The sequence below is a fragment of the Aquarana catesbeiana genome, linkage group LG07 (genome assembly GCF_042186555.1).
Source record: "Aquarana catesbeiana isolate 2022-GZ linkage group LG07, ASM4218655v1, whole genome shotgun sequence".
NCBI classification, from domain to species: domain Eukaryota; kingdom Metazoa; phylum Chordata; class Amphibia; order Anura; family Ranidae; genus Aquarana; species Aquarana catesbeiana.
Genome location: NC_133330.1, coordinates 28,527,922 through 28,548,385, shown reverse-complemented (window position 1 = coordinate 28,548,385; position 20,464 = coordinate 28,527,922). Strand labels below are relative to the sequence as shown.

The window sequence follows — 20,464 nt, the reverse complement described above, 5'->3', positions numbered from 1 at the left end:
AAAACCATTTATCATTTTCCTTCCACTTCACAATTATGTGCCACTCTGTGTTGGTCTATCACAGAAAATCCCAATAAAATACATTTACGTTTTTGGTTGTAACATAACAAAATGTGGAAAATTTCAGGGGGTACGAATACTTTTTCAAGGCACTGTACATATACATTAAGGGAGAACCACACCTGTTTCCAGAGGTAGTTTATCTGAAAGCCACGGAATCCTGCACTCTTAAAGTGATACTAAACGCACACTGTTTAATTAACATTATCCATTCTGTTTCTGTATTTGTGGATGAGGGCAATTTAAATATTTAATTTTTTTTGTAAATCTACCTTTTACCTAATGGATATACAGCTGTCACATGACCCAGATCTTTCCCAGCCTGTCTGCAGGGAAACATAAGCAGGAGGCGCTTCTAGTCCTCTGCTGCTGGTCACATGTTCAAAAAAAAAAAAAAACAGCCTTTGGGATACAGAGTAAAGATAAATAATCAATATCACTATAGTGTTTTAAATGGTTATACAAATATATATATTAGAAATTAAGTATTTTATTAATTTTTTAACATATAACATGGTGTGGGCGGATTTCTGCCAGTCACAGGCTGTGCCACTCCCCTCCAGCCTGTGTCTTAAATTAAGAGTGAGGTGAAGCCTCCATCAATATACATGTAATATCCCACCCCTATTTTGTTTAGCTGGTTAGTGGGCATGGAGGAGGAGGGAGGGAGTGGGCTGTCATTTACCACTGTGTATACACCCACATGTAGGACTCTATATAGTCACAAGAGCTGCTCAGATGTGATACCCTGTTTCCCCGAAAATAAGACCTAGCGTGATTGTCGGTGATGGCTGCAATATAAACCCTACCCCCCAAATAAGCCCTAGTTAAAGTCCTTGTAGGTCTTATTTTCAGGGTAGGGCTTATTTTCAGGGAAAGAGGGTAGGGTTTATTTGGGGGGTAGGGCTTATATTGCAGCCAACACCGACAATCACGCTAGGTCTTATTTTCAGGGAAACAGGGTAGGAAGGAAATGCTCAGCATAGAAACTCACTGAAAACTGAGCATGTGCAGAGTTGCCACCACAGCTGCAAAATCCCTAGCTGAATTGGGGACATGGACAGGAGGGGGAGATAGAGAGCAGCAGGATCAACCAGGTTTTTTGCAGAATACAGAAAACGAATAGTGACGGAGTAAGTATGTACAGCATGTAATACACCATTTATGGATAGGTTTTTATGATGTGGGTTTAGTGACACTTTAAGCTGCCTATACATTGGTCGGTTATTTCATTCAACCAGCAGGTAGAACAAAAAAAAAACGATCCAGTTCCCCCCATCCACACATTCGAGCAGCTGAAATCCAACAGGGAAGTTGTACAGATGTTGATCGGCCACAGTGCCCATTCATGGATCGAATTTATGAGCAGTCCTTGCTGAACCAGCCGAATTTCAATCCATGCAAGGCCGGCTTAGGAGGAAAAACCCTTCCAAGTAGTGAAATCTCATTACTGTTACCTTCCGATACAGAGCCTGGCTGTACTGTTCGGCGTTGGCGTAGAAGACTGTGGATGAAGAGTGGAAGATCTTAATTCCTGGCAACTCTTTGGCCTGTGAAATACAAAGTGTATATTTTAGCACATAAACAAAAAGAAGCATAGCAGATAATAAAAAAAAAAAATGGCTTACAAAGCAGAATATTTACCAACCTGGCGTAAATGCTGATGTAGGCAATTTTAAACTGACCGCACCATGCAAAGCAGGAGAACCGTGATTGGCTCATAGCTCTACCCAACTGGTGCTGAGCAGCGTATTAGAGGAAAGTTAAAGTAAATAAAGGCAAAACTTTCTCTTTAGTTTTTGGATAGAGTGGAGAGGGATTAGAACCCCTATCAGGTTTTTATTGCTGTCTGCGACCCATATCAAGGAGATGAACCCTCTTTCTTTATCCCGTTTACCAATATCACCAAGAGTGAAAGTAAATCCCAAATTTTGGGTTGACACCAGAACAGGAATAAAAAGGAAATCTCCCAATGGGGACAACCAGGGATTCCCTCACTTTGGGGGCTTTCCCCTCACTTCCTGTTTTGGCTATAGAACAGGAAGTGAAGGGAAACCCCCCCCCATGGGACACAGATGGCAAACATACCTGACAGGGGATATATCCCTCCCTTACTCTATTCAAAAAAGAAAAACAAGTGTTGCCTTCTTCTACTCTTACCTCACCTCCTGGGCTGGTGGTGGCCACTGTAAAAGTTGCACTTCCTATCACTTTCTATCCCAGGGGAAGTAGTCACCAGGACAAAAAGAGAGGGTTAGTATAAAAAGTGGGGACAGAGATTGCAATAAACACCTGATGGGGGTTCTTATCCCTCTCCACACTAAGAAAAAGGTTAAAGTAGAACTATAGGCAAAACTTTTTTTTCCCCATTTTCGACAGAGTAAGGGAGGGTTATAACCCCTTTTCCTGAGGCCAACATGGCAGCATACATATGATATAGCCCCGCCCCTATATCCACCCACAGGACCTGTCCAAATCTATAAAAGTCTGACTGAGAGCAACCTCCCAATTCTCCTTCTTCTGGAAGTGGTTCAGTCCTGACAAGGTTCCAGAAAGGACGTCAACAAATGCTATTTACTCCAAAGTCTGGACCAGGTTCACAGCCTGAGCAGAATTTTCATCCTCGCAATGCGGAGGTTGCCGAGTTGCTATAATTTCCTCACATGGATCTGGATTTGGGGCTTAGCCTAGTTCTGTAAGGGCTCACATTTCAGCCATTTCAGCTTTCACCATGGAAAATGGGCATGTGAGCTGCCAGGGGAATGCTTCACGAGGTCGGTCCTGAGACTTTGCCCTGAGTAGGAATAACGTTCCCCAGTAGATTTTTATTTTGGTCCTGGATTTCCCTGCCAGGACTTTGCATCATCAGAAAGCTGTCCTCAGCGGGACGTCAGTTGAGAGGCAGCGTCCCGCGATAACGTCAAGGGGGAGAATATCGGCTCTGCAAGCATTTGGAGCTACAAAGTCCTACATCTTATTCCTTCCGGACAAGTTGGGGCCCATGCCCCTCGAGCACCTGTTCCCTAGGTGGCGACTGTTTTCATCTTACAAAGTGGCGGCTCCATCCTGTCCGGCAGAGACAGTATCTAACCTGCGCTGGATGTACCAAGTCTCTAAAATGTCTACCTTCAAGCAGCTTCCTAGTTAAAGCGGAGTTGCACCCAATTTTGAGAGGTGGTCTTAAATGAAAGACCACCTCTCCACCCCTTGTGTTTGGATATTTACATTTTTTTTTTACTTTCTCTCTTACCATTTTTGGAAGTACTTCTGATCCAGCCAGGCCGCGGCCGAGGACATCGCATCCTCTTCTGCGGGGACCCCCCCCCCCGTTGTCTTCTGGGACCTGTGTGTGTCCCAGAAGGCAAACTGGCCATTCACAAAGCGCTGCGCGACTCGCGCATGCTCAGTCGGGAACCGGCAGTGAAGCCGCAAGGCTCCACTGCCGGTTTCCTTTAGTTGGAATGGTGCCGCCTGCACCTGATCTGATGGACGGGTCGGCCTCAGGGGGGGCGACATCGTGGGCCCCCTGGACAGATAAGTGTCCTTATTAAAAGTCAACAGCTACAGTGTTTGCAGCTGCTGACTTTAAGCTTTAAAATCCTCCAGAAGGCTGTTTGTGTTTCCATAAGGCAAATTCAGAGGAGGAACCTACAGCAAAACCTTGTCATCTTGGAAAGTCAAGGTCACCCAGAAAAGTGTGGCCAGGAAGGAGCCTCCAGAAGTGCTACAGGCTCATTCAGCTAAGTCCATTTTTACACCTCTAAATTTGGGCATTTGCTTATGGAGACATCTGCAAAGCAGCAGGCTGGTTGGCGCAGTGCACCTGCCTCAGGCACTACAGGAAAGATCCAGGGGCTTGTACATCAATGGGCTTCAATGGAATGATGGTCCAGGCTTCCTTGTCATTGATATAAAGTTTAGAAAAAAAACAGAAAAGCACCTCTGAATGCAAGGTTTAATGTTACAGTGGTATGTTATCCAACACTTACATCAAAGTAAGGGATGACAGGCTCATGGAAAGTGAGATCTCAAGGGTTTGTCTCCAACGTCTCTGGCGTGTCCTGTGTGAGCGGAATGTCCAGCTGTGGTAACTGCGATGACCCTGGAGGAAGCCGGCTGATCCTCTCTGTGGCTGGAGGAGATGGAGGTATTCGGCTCTGGGAGCGAACCAGTGAGCGTGTGATGTTACCGGGGTATAGGAGAAAAACAACGCATTTCAGAGCATGCGCAAGACTCATACGGAGCATGCGCGCTCCTTTCTCAAGTGACACTTGAGAAAGGAGCGCGCATGCTCCGTATGAGTCTCGCGCATGCTCTGAAACGCAGAGGTCTGGACTTTGACTGGGCCATTCTAACACATGAATATGTTTTGATCTAAACCAGTCCATTGCAACTCTGGCTGTATGTTTATGGTTGTTGTCCTGCTAGAAGGTGAACCTCCGCCACATTCTCAAGTCTTTTGCAGACTCCAACAGGTTTTCTTCTAAGATTGCCCTGTATTTGGCTCCATCCATCTTCCCATAAACTCTGACCAAATTCCCTGTCCCTGTTGAAGAAAAGCATCCCCACAACATGATGCTCCTAACACCATGTTTCACGGTGGGGATGGTGTGTTCAGGATGATGTTTAGTGTTAGTTTTCTGCCACACATAGCGTTTTGCTTTTAGGCCAAAAAGTTCAATTTTGGTCTCAACTGACCAGAGCACCTTCTTCCACATGTTTGCTGTGTCCTCCACATGGCTTCTTGCAAACTGCAAACAGAACTTCTTATGACTTTCTTTCAACAATGGCTTTCTTCTTGCCACTCTTCCATAAAGTTCAGATTTGTGGAGAGCACAACTAATAGTTGTCCTGCGGACAGATTCTCCCACCTGAGCTCTGGATCTCTGCAGCTCCTTCAGGGTTACCATGGGCCTCTTGGCTGCTTTTCTGATTAATGCTCTCCTTGTCCATGTCAGGGCTGAGCTCAGCCCTTCCTTCTCTGAGCTGGCCACTCAGCTGTCGGCTAATTGCCAGCTCCTATCTCTCCACAGTGACCCACCTGTTGATGATATCCTGCTCATCAGTCCTGCTTACTTAAGCCGTCCAGCCCTTGGCCGACATTCCTTCTGGCTCCATATCCTGCTTGCTGTTTTACTACGCTGATTCCTGGCTTCCTGACTTTCTGGCTTGTCTGACTATCCGCTCCGTTTACTGAACTTTGGCTTTGTTTTGACTACGTTTGTTCTATTTACTTTTAGTATCAAACAAGTGTGATTTAACTGTACTTCTGTCTTGGTCTGATTCATGGTTTCTGACAGCCCGGCCTGTCAGTTTAGGTGGACGGCCATGTCTTGGTAGGTCTGCAGTTGTGCCATACTCTTTCCATTTTCGAATGATGGATTGAACAGTGCTCTGTGAGATGTTCAAAGCTTGGGATATTTTTTTATAACCTAACCCTGCTGTAAACTTCTCCACAACTTTATCCCTGACCTGTCTGGTGTGTTCTTTGGCCTTCATGATGCTGTTTGTTCACTAAGGTTCTCTAAAAAACCTCTGAGGGCTTCACGGAACAGCTGTATTTATACTGAGAATAAATTACACACAGTATTTACTAATTAGGTGACTTCTGGAGGCAATTAGTTCCACTACATTTTAGTTAGGGGTATCAGAGCAAAACTGAAAAAAAAAATAATTGTACTTTAAGGGACAGTGAGGACAGCTTTAAGATTTTCAAAAATTCTTGCAGCTGAATCTCCACTCTGAAATCTACTACAAATGTACTGGCCCAGAACAGTGAGTGTGAATGTTAGGTGAAGAGAGGTTCATACCAGGATAAGATTAAACCACCAAATTACCTGCTGACACCTGGACACATCTCTGTAGACATCAGTTCCATAAACTTGTCCAAAGACTGAGTAATTGGACCTGAAAAAAAAGTCCCATTTTATTCCAGTGGACATAACATCAGATATATTTTTAATTATAACTCTACACACAAACCAATATGTCAGTGTAACACTTCCAGGTCTTTATTATCTCTCACAATGCCTTCATCTGCTTTTCCCTCCAGGAGGACAGTGCCATCTTTGTTCAGACATCATCTAGGGTCACTATGCACTTTCTGGACTGAAAAAATTAGAAAATGCTTCCTCCTGCCTGCAACGGACTGAAAGCATCATCTCAACCCAGGCAAAGTCATAGCTATGATAACAATTACTGTTAGCGCAAAAACATAGTGACTGTGCATAAGGATAGATCATTAACATACAGTCTGTAGATAATTCGTCAGTCCATAGGAAAGGATGGTGGGGTGGTATGATAAAGGCGGCTGCTGTCCTCAGAGAGAGCTAACTCTGTATGCAGAAAAGAGGGGAGAACACAGGAAGCACCACCTAAGTGCAGTATTACAAGCAAATTTTAATGGCAAGGTAACTAAAAACACTCACAAGAAGAAGTAAAAACATGGGCTCATCTGTAATCTGATGGTGTTGTGGGATCCTGGTGCTCCAAGTGACCAAGAAGGCCTCCAATGTGGCTGGAGAGTCTGCAGCACGTCCTGTGGCCACCAGGAAGGCGTCCGGAACCAGCGTGGAATGCACGCAAATGACGCCACCGGCAGCTGGGCTACTTCTGGGATCATTGTTACAGTTCCAGGGGGTGGGTAGGTAGGCTACACGCTTGGAGCTCAGCTGAGGCCTGTAGAAGCGCGTATCCTGCCTAACCATCCCCTGGAACTGTAACAGTCATCCGGGAAGCAGTCCAGCTGCCCGTGACGTCACTTCCATGCGTTCTACGCTGGTTCCGGGCGCTTTCCTGATGGCCACAGAGCATGATCCCCTCCCTTCGGAGACTGGGCCGCAGGGCAGTATTCCAATATGATAACGATCCGAAACACACCTCCAAGATGACCACTGCCTTGCTAAAGAAGCTGAGGGTAAAGGTGATGGACTGGCCAAGCATGTCTCCAGACCTAAACCCTATTGAGCATCTGTGGGGCATCCTCAAATGGAAGGTGGAGGAGCGCAAGGTCTCTAACATCCATCAGCTCCGTTATGTCATCATGGAGGAGTGGAAGAGGACTCCAGTGACAACCTGTGAAGCTCTGGTGAACTCCATGCCCAAGAGGGTTAAGGCAGTGCTGGAAAATAATGGCACTAATAATGGCAATAATAATATTGACACTTTGGGCCCAATTTGGACATTTTCACTTAGGGGCGTACTCACTTTTGTTGCCAGCATTAGACATTAATGGCTGTGTGTTGAGTTATTTTGAGGGGGCAGCAAATTTACACTGTTATACAAGCTGTACACTCACTACTTTACATTGTAGCAAAGTGTCATTTCTTCAGTGTTGTCACATGAAAAGATAGAAAAAAATATTTACAAAAATGTGAGGGGTGTACTCACTTTTGTGAGATACTGTATATAAGCCATATATAATCAGCACTGACACCATAGCGTAATAAATAAAAGTCACTAAAGAATAACCAAACATTCCTGCCTGATATTGTAATACCGGGGTCTACAGTACTTACATCTGTGTCCGAAATATAATGGTCAGCAAAGAAAACGTCACAGAGACTGCCAGGCCAATGTCCATGTTTAGCAAAATGGTTGCTGCAAAGGTCACCCACCAGATAATCTGAAGGAGAAAAAAAAATATCTCAAGAACATAAAAAACTTGTGAACATGAAGAAAATAGCTACATGACTGTGTAGAAGCATAGAAGGGTGACAGCTGAAACAATACCAAGTGATCGATCAAACCTGCCTCATTTATATGTAATCTATAACTATAATATATATATATATATATATATATATATATATATATATATATATATATATATATATATATATATATATACACTATATTGTCAAAAGTATTGGGACACATGCCTTTACACGCACATGAACTTTAAAGGTATCCCAATCTTAGTCCATAGGGTTCAATATTGAGTTGGCCCACCCTTTGCAGCTATAACAGCTTCAACTCTTCTGGGAAGGCTGTCCACAAGGTTTAGGAGCGTGTCTATGGGAATGTTTGACCATTCTTACAGAAACGCATTTGTGAGGCCAGACACTGATGTGGACATGAGGACCTGGTTCGCAGTCTCCACCCTAATTCTTCCCTAAGGCATTCTATCGAGTTGAGGTCAGGACTCTGTGCAGGCCAGTCAAGTTCCTCCACCCCAAAGTTGCTCATCCATGTCTTTATGGACCTTGCTTTGTGCACTGGTGCGCAGCCATGTTGGAACAGGAAGGGGCCATCCCCAAACTGTTACCAAAAAGTTGGGAGCATGAAATTGTCCAAAATGTCTTGGTATGCTGACGCCTTAATAGTTATCTTCACCGGAACTAAGGAGCCAAGCCCAAACCCTGAAAAACAACTACACACCATAATCCCTCCTCCACCAAATGATTTGGAACACTGCACAAAGCAAGGTCCATAAAGACAATGATCACCAATGTTGGGTTAGGGGTTAATTTTCACTGCCAGTGGCCAGCAATGTTGGAGGTAAATATTGCATCCACTGACCCCAACGCTGGGTGTTATTATTGCATCCACTGACCCCAACGCTGGGTGTTATTATTGCATCCACTGACCCCAACGTTGGGTGGTATTATTGCATCCACTGACACCGATGTTGGGGGTTATTAGTGCATCCACTGACACCAGTAAAATCAGAATTCCCAGCCACTTGCCCAGGATTTGGATTTTTAAAATACCCGTCCCCCCAGCAGGCAAACTAAAACCTAGGTTTGCCTGCTGTTTAGTAGGCTGCTGTCACCAAGAGGGAATGGAGAGCAGATCAAAGCATGCAGAGGAGGGCGAAGTGATGGGCGGATCCTGATCCCAGGTGTGTACAGGCTCTTTTCAGGAATAACGGTGAGTGCCCAGCTGTGCTTGGTGGGTCAAGCCGGGGTGCGGAGGAGGAGGTCAGGGTGAAGGTGGCTCCCTGCTCATTGCTGCAACTGCCCCTAGAGGGTAGATCCAGAGGGAGCAGAACATGAAGATGGTTGCCTATATGGAGTGTCTTTGGAGGAGACATCTATGCTGAAGGGTGTCCTGGAGGGTGTGGGAGAAGCTGCTAGGCTGGATATTGGAAGAAGGTCTCACTGCGTAATCACTAAGGTACCTGGGACAAGGTCTCAGAAAAGCCTTGCTGAACCATTTTAACATGGCGGAACCCTTGAAATAACGTTTTGGCTTCAGGAAACCCCCAAAAATTAATTATAACATTTACAGCTCACAGTATATTAGTTTGATAGTCATTGTGAAGAATGTTCCTTACTTTTGTGGTCATTGGGAAGATTCCTCCTTACAGATAGCTAAAAAGATCATTGGTGTCAGTGGTTACTCATCTGAGAGGCAGAAATTGCCTATGGCTCGAGGAACCTCTAGCCACCTCTGGAGGAACCCTAGTTGAGAAACCCTGGCTTAGAATCTACTTCATTTAACATTTAACCACAGTTGTTGACCGCTCTCATAGTTTTTGCAATTTGCTTGGCTGCTTTAATGGGCCAACATCAATATTTACTGCCACTAGAATACCTGAGTTGCCTTGCTATTTTTTGGGCTCCCCGTGCCCCAATTCTCTCCCCAGAGTTTAATGAGTAAACAAATTCAAGAAAACACTAAAGTAATTGTCAACCAACTTTCTTTCTACCTTACAATAAGCCTAGGAGTCCATCAAAAGACTTAAATACTAGCCTACCACATCATCTTAGGTGTCATCCTCAACCAGAGACAAGGAGTCCCACTTTCTGAAAGACATTCCTTTAATCATTATTGTTCAGCTTCATATATTTCCTGTGCAATGTCCCATGAGGCAGGGGGGCAACAAATTGCCGGCAGGGGCAAGCAAAATTCCACCTAATTTTTTAGGAAAGTTGCCAATGTACTTGTTTTCTTCTGTTTACTTCAAAATACCATCATCTTGGTTACCTGTAACCCCTGCCAAGCATGAATATAAAATATTTCTTACCAGATCGATTTTATTGGTTCGCCATAGGACACGGACCTCAGAGAACTGTTTAAACATCCCCTTCAAATTGACTATAATGATTGCTGCTAAGATGGCCTGCAATAGCAAAAGGATTAATAGGTTAGGTCCTCCAAAGGCCAAAATTATTTTAAAGTAAACCTGTCATGAGAGGACTCTGAAGACTGCCGCTGGGGTGACATCCTTCTGACAAACACAAGTTACATCACTATTAGGCCAAGTCTTGACCGGACAATTTGACTTAAAGCGCTATTAGTTTTTAATTTTAACCCCTTCGTGCCCAAGGGTAAAACAAGTCAAAGTTGCAAAATTGTGCTTAGGCATTTAGATATGTGTTAGTAAAATCATACATATCATCACAACTACTTTGTGCATCCAGGTGGATTATACCTTGTTTTTTGCAGGACAAATTGGGCTTTCATTTGGTGGTAAATTTTCAAAGAAAAAAACTGTCCCATAATAGTAAAAAAAATGTTTTTTTAAATTTAGCTGTATATTTCTTTCCATTACCATAGCCTTCCACCAAATAACAACCCAAATTGAATTCTCCTGCTCCTGATAATCGCAGTGATACCACATATGCGTATGTTAGTTGTTTGTACCCATAGTATAGCCCAAAAACAACAGTGCTCTTTTTCTTTTTTTTTATCCTACCTAAAACACACTGACATTAACTGACTCTGATAATGAAAAAATAAAAAATAAATCCCATCCCAAAAAAAAAAAAATACAGACCCTGACCTTGACCCAAATACTAACCCTGGCACTGACCTAGATCAAACCTGGATCTAGGTATTTTTTTGTATTTTTTTTTTTTTAATTATTATTATTTATTTATTTATTCTCTCTTCCATTCACAGAGAAAGAAAACACAGGGGCAGGCTTCACAGTCACTGATCAATCAGCCAATGAGCCAATCCGAGGCTATCACAGCTATCAGGTGTACCAATCGTTAGTAAGGGGCCTGGGACTCTCCGTGAGACCCCAGTCTCTGTTGCTGGGAGCACAATGGGAGATACGCAAATATGCGGCCCCACGGAAAAAAGCCCGGCCCGGTGGGGCCGCATATTTACGTACGGTCGGCATGAAGGGGTTGAATTAGCTGCTCACATTACAGGAACTTAAAAACAAAAGGCATGCAAAGTCTTATAGTTTATTTTTTTCTTAAAAAGCATCCACAGAGTAGAAAAAACCATCCCCTGCCAGCATGGTGCAAAGAAGGACCCTTGCTTTCTGTGTAGAAGCAGTGGTCTCTCTACAAAGGTCCAACATGCCAAGACCTACTGTATAGCTTTGGTTCAGAGAGCAGATGTGTATTATGGGACCCCTTGAGTGGACAAAGTCAGGTTCTCTGATTACTGTGTTTCTGGAGGCAGCTATCTGTTGACAGGGGTACTTAAAAGAGTCCCTGGAAATGTCCAAGATAAAGGGGGATTGGTGAGGCCCCTGAAATGTGTTGCCTTCCCACTTTCATATCATATCTAATAAATAAAAAGAATCATGCACCGTCTCTAATATACAGTATCTATCACTGTCACAGTGAATATAGCAATGACTGCTACGATGAATATGACTGCAATTTGCTTTTGTGAATATGCACATCATCCGTATTTTATAAGGAAAGGGATGGTTGGCACTCAGGATGACATCCAGAAAATAGTATTCCTTTATTGAAAAGACATGTATAACGCTGTAAAAACAGCCTACGCGTTTCGTACATTAGTCCTGGCTTGTAGTGCCTACACACCTGTTTAGCCTTATTTTATATACGTTCGCTTACCTTTGGTAAGTCCTGGAAGAGTTCCCCAGCCCGGAGGATGATCACAAAGATTACAAATGATGCTATGGCGCTGGCTACCTGTTTGCAAACAACCAAAGAATAATAAAATCATACCACATCCTGTATTTCAGAATAAAATAATAAGCCTCGGACTAATTTATATGAACTGTAGCAACCAGATAGATCCTAGTTCCTTTTTTTTTAAGAATAAGGACAAATATCTGTACTGTGTTTGACTACAGGATTTCCACTCTTATCTGTGTAGGTAACCCACCTGGCTGTTTCCTCCGGTACTTTCTTGGAGCACTGATCGAGACACAGAGGCACTGATGGGAAAACACTGGAAGAAGCTTCCAACGAAATTACTGATGCCGATAGCCATTATCTCCTAAAAAAGGGAAAAAAAGGGATTATTCTTTGTTTGTGGTACAGCATGTGGCCTGGTATGGTTGAGCATTGGGTTCAGCATTGGGTCCCCACCTCCCAATCCATACAAGGCCCTTCAGGTCTGGTGTGGATTTTAAGGGGAACCTCAAACCAAATTTAAAATAAAAATGGAGTGGGGTCCCCCCCCAAAGTCCATACCAGACCCTTATCTGAGCATACAGCCCACTCGCCCCCCCCCCCCCCCCTTTCCTGCCCACATGCTCAGATAAGGGTCTGGTATGGATTGGGGAGAAATGGAAGTAGAATTCAAGCCGCTCCGGTCTTTAGTGGTGGCTTCTGTGTAGAGAGAGAAAGGTGACAAAATCAATAGGAGATGATGGCACCCATAGACTTAATAAGGGGCATCTTTGGGCAGCTGCCTCTACACAGAAGCCATCGCTGACAGCGCAGCCTAGGACCGGACTGGAGCAGCTTCAGAATATGTAACAATCTTTTCTTTACAGGGTTAGATAGATTAGGAATAGAATCAGGCCGGGAGGAGGTTTAGGTTTTGGCTGAACTTCCACTTTAACTTTTGGGTCAAATGACCCACTATACCTGGTTGCTGTCCACCTTGTAGCCATGTTTAGAAGCAAATACTTTTCCCAATGAAATAGTAATGGCATATCCCACCACGGCAATAGCGAATGAGTTTCCAAGGATGTCTCTGAACAGGCTGAAGTCAGGTAACATGGGAACCTTTAGGCTGAAAAACAAATAAAGAACAAATTAATTTGGGTTTTAAAGTGTATAGGATTGTACAAAACATACAGTGCCTTGAAAAAGTATTGACACCCCTTGAAATTTTTCACATTTTGTCATGTTTTAATCAAAAACGTAAATGTATTTTATTGGGATTTTATGTGAACGACCAACACAAATTGGCACATAATTGTGAAGTGGAAGAAAAATGATAATAGTTTTCCTTCCACTTCACAATTATGTGCCACTTTGTGTTGGTCGTTCACATAAAATCCCAATAAAATACATTTACATTTTTGGTTGTAACATGACAAAATGTAGAAAATTTCAAGGGGTATGAATACTTTTTCAAGGCACTGTGTCAGGATTAAGTGCTCCTGCTCCTCATTCCAGCATCCGGGTTTTGGCTGTTGCATTCTCCCTGTCTGTGTCCACCTACTGGGTGATTGATGTGGTCAGTCACCTGTTATAGGCAGGCCCAGCACTCTGTCTTTCTCTTGTGATAGCGAATGATACCTGTGTTGTTCCTGATCGAACTCCCTGTCTGTCTGCCCTGCTTTATTAGATTTCCTTGTGTAGGACTTCGGCCCAGATTATTGGACTATTCCCTGAACTCAGCCTGCCTTTTACCTGGACTGTCATAGAACCACGCTATCTGTCTGCTAACTGCAAGTAGTCTGTTTGTTTGCTCAGTTCGCATCTGCCCTGGCGTGGTGGCCAGGCACTATAGCATTGTGTATAAGTTCTGGTGCAACCAAGTACTGGTAGGCCTGCTTGCCTTAAGGGAAAGGGGGCTGCTATAGGTGAAGCACACAGTAGCAAGCTATAGTATCTGACCACCTGCGTAGGGGTAGACGTGACACACTGTATATTTTGGGATCATCCATTTGGACTCATAGTTTTGAGGGTCTCTTTCTCCTGTTTCACTGGTAAGTTGTTCTTTGCATTCTGGACAACCATTTGTGTTTTGAGAGCAGCTGCACAAGGGCCCTCTTTGGGGCCCATCTATACTACAGGTTGTTCAGATCAGTGTTTCTCAACTCCAGTCCTCAAGGCGCCCCAACAGGTCATGTTTTCTGGCTTTCCATTATTTTGCACAGGTGATTTGATCAGTTTCACTGCCTTAGTAATTACCACAGCCATTTCATCTGAGAGAAATCCTGAAAACATGATGTGTTGGGGCGCCTTGAGGACTGGAGTTGAGAAACACTGGTTCAGATGAGTGCTAGAACATCTTCCGCTGTCTAGACCAGTGTTTCTCAACTCCAGTCCTCAAGGCACCCTAACAGGTCATGTTTTCAGGATTTCCCTCAGATGAAACGACTGTGGTAATTACTAAGGCAGTGAAAGTGATCAAATCACCTGTGCAAAATAATGGTAAGCCTGAAAACATGACCTGTTGGGGCGCCTTGAGGACTGGAGTTGAGAAACACTGGTCTAGACCTAGACCCAGCTCACTTCTATCCACCCTGCATGGACAAAAGTTTGCTTTAAACTCACAAGTGTCATGATGAAAAATAATTGCTTGTTTTCATTTTCTATCCTGTCCATGAAAAAAGTATGAGTTGCAATGTAGCTGGATGCCAGGAATAAAAACAGACACCTTTCTTCCCTTTAGTTATTATACACCCTATTGTCCTCTATGAGATCACACCTCAAATTAATGAACAAATGGGAAGGCTTGGGAACTATTGATCCCATAAAAAGGTCCTTAAAGGTCATAAAACAGTAGGTTGTGTGACTGATTCAGGAAAACACTAGAACACTAATGCCGTGTACACACGACCGGACTTTTCGACCGAACTGGTCCACCGGAACAAATCCATCCGACAATCCGACCGTGTGTGGGCTTCATCGGACCTTCAGCGGACCTTTTCGGTCGTAAATCAGACGGACTTTAGATTTAAAACATGTTTCAAATCTTTCCGACGGATTCGAGTCCGGTTGAAAAATCCATTCGCCTGTATGCTAGTCCGACGGACGAAAACCGACTCTAGGCAGCTATTGGCTACTGGCTATGAACTTCCTTTTTTTAGTCCGGTCGTACGTCATCACGTTCGAATCCATCGGACTTTGGTGTGATTGTGTGTAGACAAGTCCGATTCGACGGAAGTCCGTTGGAAGTCCGTCAAAAGTCTGCCGAAAATCCGGTCGTGTGTACACGGCATTAGTCCAATAAACAAACAAAAAAGTTTAGTCAAAATCTACAATGTTCTTTACCTAAATGATTCATTCATACAGTATTTGGCAAACAAATTAGGACAAAATGAATTTATAAGTAGCTTGGGTATCTATTCCAGTTTGCTACAACACTTTTTTTTTTTGCCATGTTGTAAGATTTTAAGATATTTGTAAGAGTGGGTAAGAAAATCTTTCAGATATTTGACCTTACTTCACCCACAATAGAATGTTTTTTTTTTTGATCGGTGGAAGTGGTTCTCCAGTTGGGAGAAAGGGAACTTGTTACTAGGGGTGAAGTTCAGTTGAGACTCAGATGCCTCAACTCAGAAGCTGCAGGATATAGCTTTGATGTAGTGTGTGTGGCCCTTAAAGTTCTTAAGCTCTGAACAAGTATGAGATGTTTCCCATTTCACTCATGGCCTTCCAGACTTTGAAAGTTTCCTACTGCCGACCAGGTCTTACATGCTACTAGGTATGATGGAGGGCTTTTTTTCAACATGGAACTTGAAGAACTAAAGAACTTATACCAAAGTAGAGCACATCCACATATAGTCACCTTGACACAAATAGCATCCATTGTACAAAAGTACCTGGCATTTATGTACAACTTACCCAACAGGGATGTCTCCAACATTTTCTATTCCATACTTGTCATACAGTCCAACACCATAAGAGATGCCAGTAGACACAATGAGCTGGTGATGAAATAACAAAAGATAACTCCGTATAAGACCTCTGCATACAAACATGGATTATCTATATGTTTCCTACCAGGTGACGGTTTACTTCAAGGCCTCAAAAAGGCACTCTGCTCGATAAAAGAATATCTGTATTTAAACCACACCAATGGCCTTGGCCTGCCCATTGAACCTTTTATATACCGTCCTTGTCACTGTTCCATGTGAAACATGGCTGCTTCACCCTGAAGAACGAGATCCTGTTTTCAGAGGCTGCAATTTTACCTCTGCTAAGTCCCCTTTCTGCCTCCCGATGCGTGTTTGAGATCTGATGGCACCGTCACCTCAATACTGGAATCAGTAGACTATCAAGACTATCCACTTCAGCTGTGGAAAATTTTACCCCCTTCATGACCAGGCCATTGTTTTTGTTATTTAGCACTGCGCTACTTTAACTAGCAATTGCGCGCTCATGCAATGCTGTACGCAAACAAAATTTATATAATTTTTTTCCCACAAATAGAGCTTTGTTTTGGTGGTATTTGATCACCACTGCGGTTTCTATTTTTTTGCTCTATAAACGAAAAAATGCATACATTTTGAAAAAAACAAACAAAAAAACAATGTTTTTTACTTTCTCTTATAAAACATATCTAATAAAAGATTTTAAAAAACGAATGTCTTCATAAATTTGTGCCAAAATGTATTCTGCTACAAGTCTTTGGCACAATTACCTTTAAATAGTGTTTATTTTTTTTTATTATTATTATTTTTTTTTTTTTAGGGTTCTCCTTTATTTTGCTTTTATATTTACCATGATCAGTTCGATGGGAACTGGGATAATAAGCTTGGAGGCGAACTTCTCATTCAAAAATTTCATCAGAATGAGGACCACAGTGGAGACAGCACTGGTGACCAAAGTTCCGATATTGGTCTGGGTAATTTTTGAGAACAGTTTTATTATCGTCTGAAGACAAAAAAAGACAACATGGTTACAAGATAAATTATACTCAGACCCGAAAATGCAATCTGTCTCACAGTCTGCAGAATGATTGTTATGAACTGATTTATCAAACTGTCTGAAGGAAGGGTTGTTCTTGTCATATTATTGTATGCTGATGTATCTGCCTCAGCAATGTGGATGACAGAGAGGAAAATAATCTTGCTAGTTGGTCTAGGGATATGGAACAGCTTTTTCTATTTGACACTTTGATAAATAGGGTGCTCAGTTTTAAATTATAGATAACATACTGCCTGATGTCATACCCTCCACACCCCTCTCCTACACACTCTGCTCTCCTCTCCTACACATTCTACTTGCCTTCATACCCATTGCATTCCTCTCCTCCACATATTACCCAATGTCATACCCTCCTAACTCCTCTCCTGCACATACCAGCCACTGTCATACCAAATGTGTTTCTCTTCTACACAGACTGCCTGTCGTCATACCCCCCCAGACTCCTCTCCTGCACATGTTGCCCCCTGTTATAACTTCTGTTCTTCTTTCCTACACAGACCATCCTCTGTGATACCCTCCGCACTTCTATCTTACACATACATAGCTCCCAACTGTCCCTGATTTGGAGGGACTGTCCCCGATTTGGAACAATGACCCTCTGTCCCTCTTTCCTCCTCATTTGTCCCTCATTTTGGTCTGACCTATATAGTTGTATATAAACTGCCCTTTTTATCTTTCAAAAAGTGTTTCCCAGTGCTAAACCTTTCATCTGATTTCTAAATTGCTGCATTTGTTAATTCCAAAAGAAAATATAAAGGAATAGTAGTGGTAAAAAAAAGCACTTGCAGGTTTATCTAATAATTTTTTTTTTGTATAATTCACCTTTAAGGGAGCGGGGCAGGAGGTATGTCCTATGCCTACATACTTTTGCTAATAGGTGTCCCTCGTTCCCATCTGAAAAAGTTGGGAGGTATGCACATATCGCCCACTGGTATATAGGGATGAGCCGAACAGACAAAAAACATGCGAACACTGTTAAAGTCTCTGGGACACGAACGTGAAAAATCAAAAGTGTTCATTTTAAAGGCTTATATGCAAGTTATTTCCATAAAAAGTGTATGGGGACCGGGGTACTGCCCCAGGGGACATGTATCAAAGCAAAAAAAAAGTTTTTAAAACTACCGTTTTTTCCCACTATCATACCCTCCACACTTCTCTTCTGTACATACTTCTCACTGTCATACCCTCCACACTCCTCTCCTGTACATACTGCCCACTGTCATACCCTCCACACTCTTCTTCTCTACATACTGACCACTGTTATACCCTCCATACTCCTCTTCTGTACATACTGCCCACTGTCATACCCTCCATACTCCTCTTCTGTATATACTACCTACTATCATACCCTCCATGCTCCTCTTCTGTACATATTGCCCACTGTCATACTATCCATACCCCTCTTCTGTACATATTGCCCACAATCATACCCTCCACACTCCTCTTCTGTACATACTGCAAACTGTCATACCCTCCACACTCCTCTTCTGTACATACTGCCCACTGTCATACCCTCTGCACTCCTCCCCTATACATATTGCCCACTGTCATACCCTCCACACTCTTCTTCTATACATACTGCCCACTGTCATACCCTCCATACTCCTCTTATGTATATATTGCCCACTGTCATACCCTCCATACTCCTCTTATGTGTATACTGCCCACTATCATACCCTCCACACTCCTCTTCTGTACATACTGCCCATTGTCATACCCTCCACACTCCTCTCCTCTACACACTGCCCACTATCATACCCTCCCCACTCCTCTTATGTACAAACTGCAAACTGTCATACTCTCCACACTTCTCTCCTGCACATACTGCCCTCCATTATACCCTCCACACTCCTCTCCTTTACATACTGCCTACTGTCATACCCTCCATACTCCTCTTCTCTACACATTGCCCACTATCATACCCTCCACACTCCTCTTCTGTATATACTGCCTACTATCATACCTTCCATACTCCTCTTCTGTACATACTGCCCACTGTCATACCCCCCACACTCCTCTTCTGTACATACTGCCCACGGCCATACCCTCCACACTCCTCTCCTTTACATACTGCCCACTGTCATGCCACATACTGCCCACTGTTAAACCCTCCGCACTCCTCTCCTGCACTTACTGCCTACCATCACGCTCCCTTATCCTGCACATAATGGCCACTATCATACCCTCCACACTCCTTTTCTACACATACTGCCTGCGGTATCTTCTATACTCCACTCCTACACATAGGGCTGCCGTCATACCCTCCTCACTCCTCTCCTTGACATACTGCCCTATTTCATACTATCCATATTTTCTCCTATAAATACTACTCACCATCATTCCTTCTGCACTCTTACCCTGTATATACTGCATGCTGTCATATTTTGCCCACCTATTTATTTAACATACCACTGCCGTCAGACTGCCTGTCCTCCTCCACTGCACATACTGCCTGATGTCATATCCTATGCACTTCTCTCCTGAACATACTTCCCACTGGCATACCCTCCACACTCCTCTCCTTGACACTGTCCTAACCTACCCCTCTTATCTCCTACACATACTACTCCCTGATATACCCTCCACACTCCTCTACTGCACATACTGCCCATTGTCATACCCTCTGCACTCCTCCTCTACTGCACATACTTCTGCCTACTATACCCTCTATACTCATCACCTGCACACACTGCCTGCTAAAACAGTTCTTTAGTGTTGATGAAGAGATGTACAGTAGCACTGGTTTGCAAGAAGAATACATATAGTAGGAAATCCTAATGTATTCTATTATAGTAATATTTATATGACAGTACAGAGCAATAATAATATCAAGTGGAGAAAATCTCTTCATGTAAGGTCACTACCACTTCTGAGTGTAAGAACTGTACTTACATATAATAATGACAGTGGCTCAGTTTTCTGGGTCATTTTAATTCCAAAGAGGTATTTGAGCTGTGATACCAACACATGGACTGCTGACGCTGTGGTGTACCCGCTTATCAATGGGTCCGAGAGATACGTCACCACAAATCCAAACTGAATCAGGCCAAGAGCGATCTATGGTACAAGACCTGTGTCAGTAGGATGGAAGTATCTTTCATCTACTAGAGTGAAAATGCAAAATGTATCACAGTTCTAAAATGGATGTGGGTGAAGAGACTTGGGTTAATGGGTGGAAGGCTTGGAAATGAGGAGCCAAGGAAAAAGAAAACTGAAAGTGTAACTTAATGTCCTGGTTCAACAGAATTCATATATTGGCATGTATAGACCCTAGTGAGGAACTACAAATAATTCTTAGAGAACTGAGGAGACTAGGAGGAGATGGGGAGGAGGAGAAGGAAAAGGAGAAGGAGAGAAGGAGAAGGAAAAAGAGATGGGGAGAAGGAGAATGGGAGAATGAGAATGAAAAAGAGGAGGAGAAGGGGAGTAGGAGAGGAGAAAGAAAAGGGGAGAAGGAGAAGGGGAGATGGAGAAGAGAAGATGGAGAAGGAAAAAGAAAGGAGGAGAAGGAAAAGGAGAAGGGAAGAATGAGAATGGAAGTAGGAGAGAAGGAGAAACAAAGAAGGGGAGGAGAATTAGAAGAAGAAAAAAGAGAAGAAGAAGAGGAGAAGGATAAGGGAGAAGAAAAG

At 43.3% G+C, this 20,464-nt stretch overlaps 1 protein-coding gene across 2 annotated transcripts in view; it reads right to left on the bottom strand.

Annotated features, from left to right (window-relative positions):
* The window catches only part of LOC141102826 (solute carrier family 26 member 6-like), a 48,650-nt gene that overhangs the window by 12,021 nt on the left and 16,165 nt on the right, over positions 1 to 20,464 (bottom strand). For both annotated transcript variants that reach the window (XM_073591850.1, XM_073591852.1), the window contains exons 6-15: positions 19,728 to 19,892; positions 16,629 to 16,781; positions 15,750 to 15,832; positions 12,813 to 12,960; positions 12,103 to 12,216; positions 11,829 to 11,906; positions 10,031 to 10,126; positions 7,578 to 7,684; positions 5,898 to 5,967; positions 1,518 to 1,610 (exon numbers count right to left, since the gene is read on the bottom strand). In XM_073591850.1, coding sequence (XP_073447951.1) covers positions 1,518 to 1,610; positions 5,898 to 5,967; positions 7,578 to 7,684; positions 10,031 to 10,126; positions 11,829 to 11,906; positions 12,103 to 12,216; positions 12,813 to 12,960; positions 15,750 to 15,832; positions 16,629 to 16,781; positions 19,728 to 19,892 — 1,107 coding nt within the window. The remainder of the gene's footprint in view (positions 1 to 1,517; positions 1,611 to 5,897; positions 5,968 to 7,577; positions 7,685 to 10,030; positions 10,127 to 11,828; positions 11,907 to 12,102; positions 12,217 to 12,812; positions 12,961 to 15,749; positions 15,833 to 16,628; positions 16,782 to 19,727; positions 19,893 to 20,464) is intronic.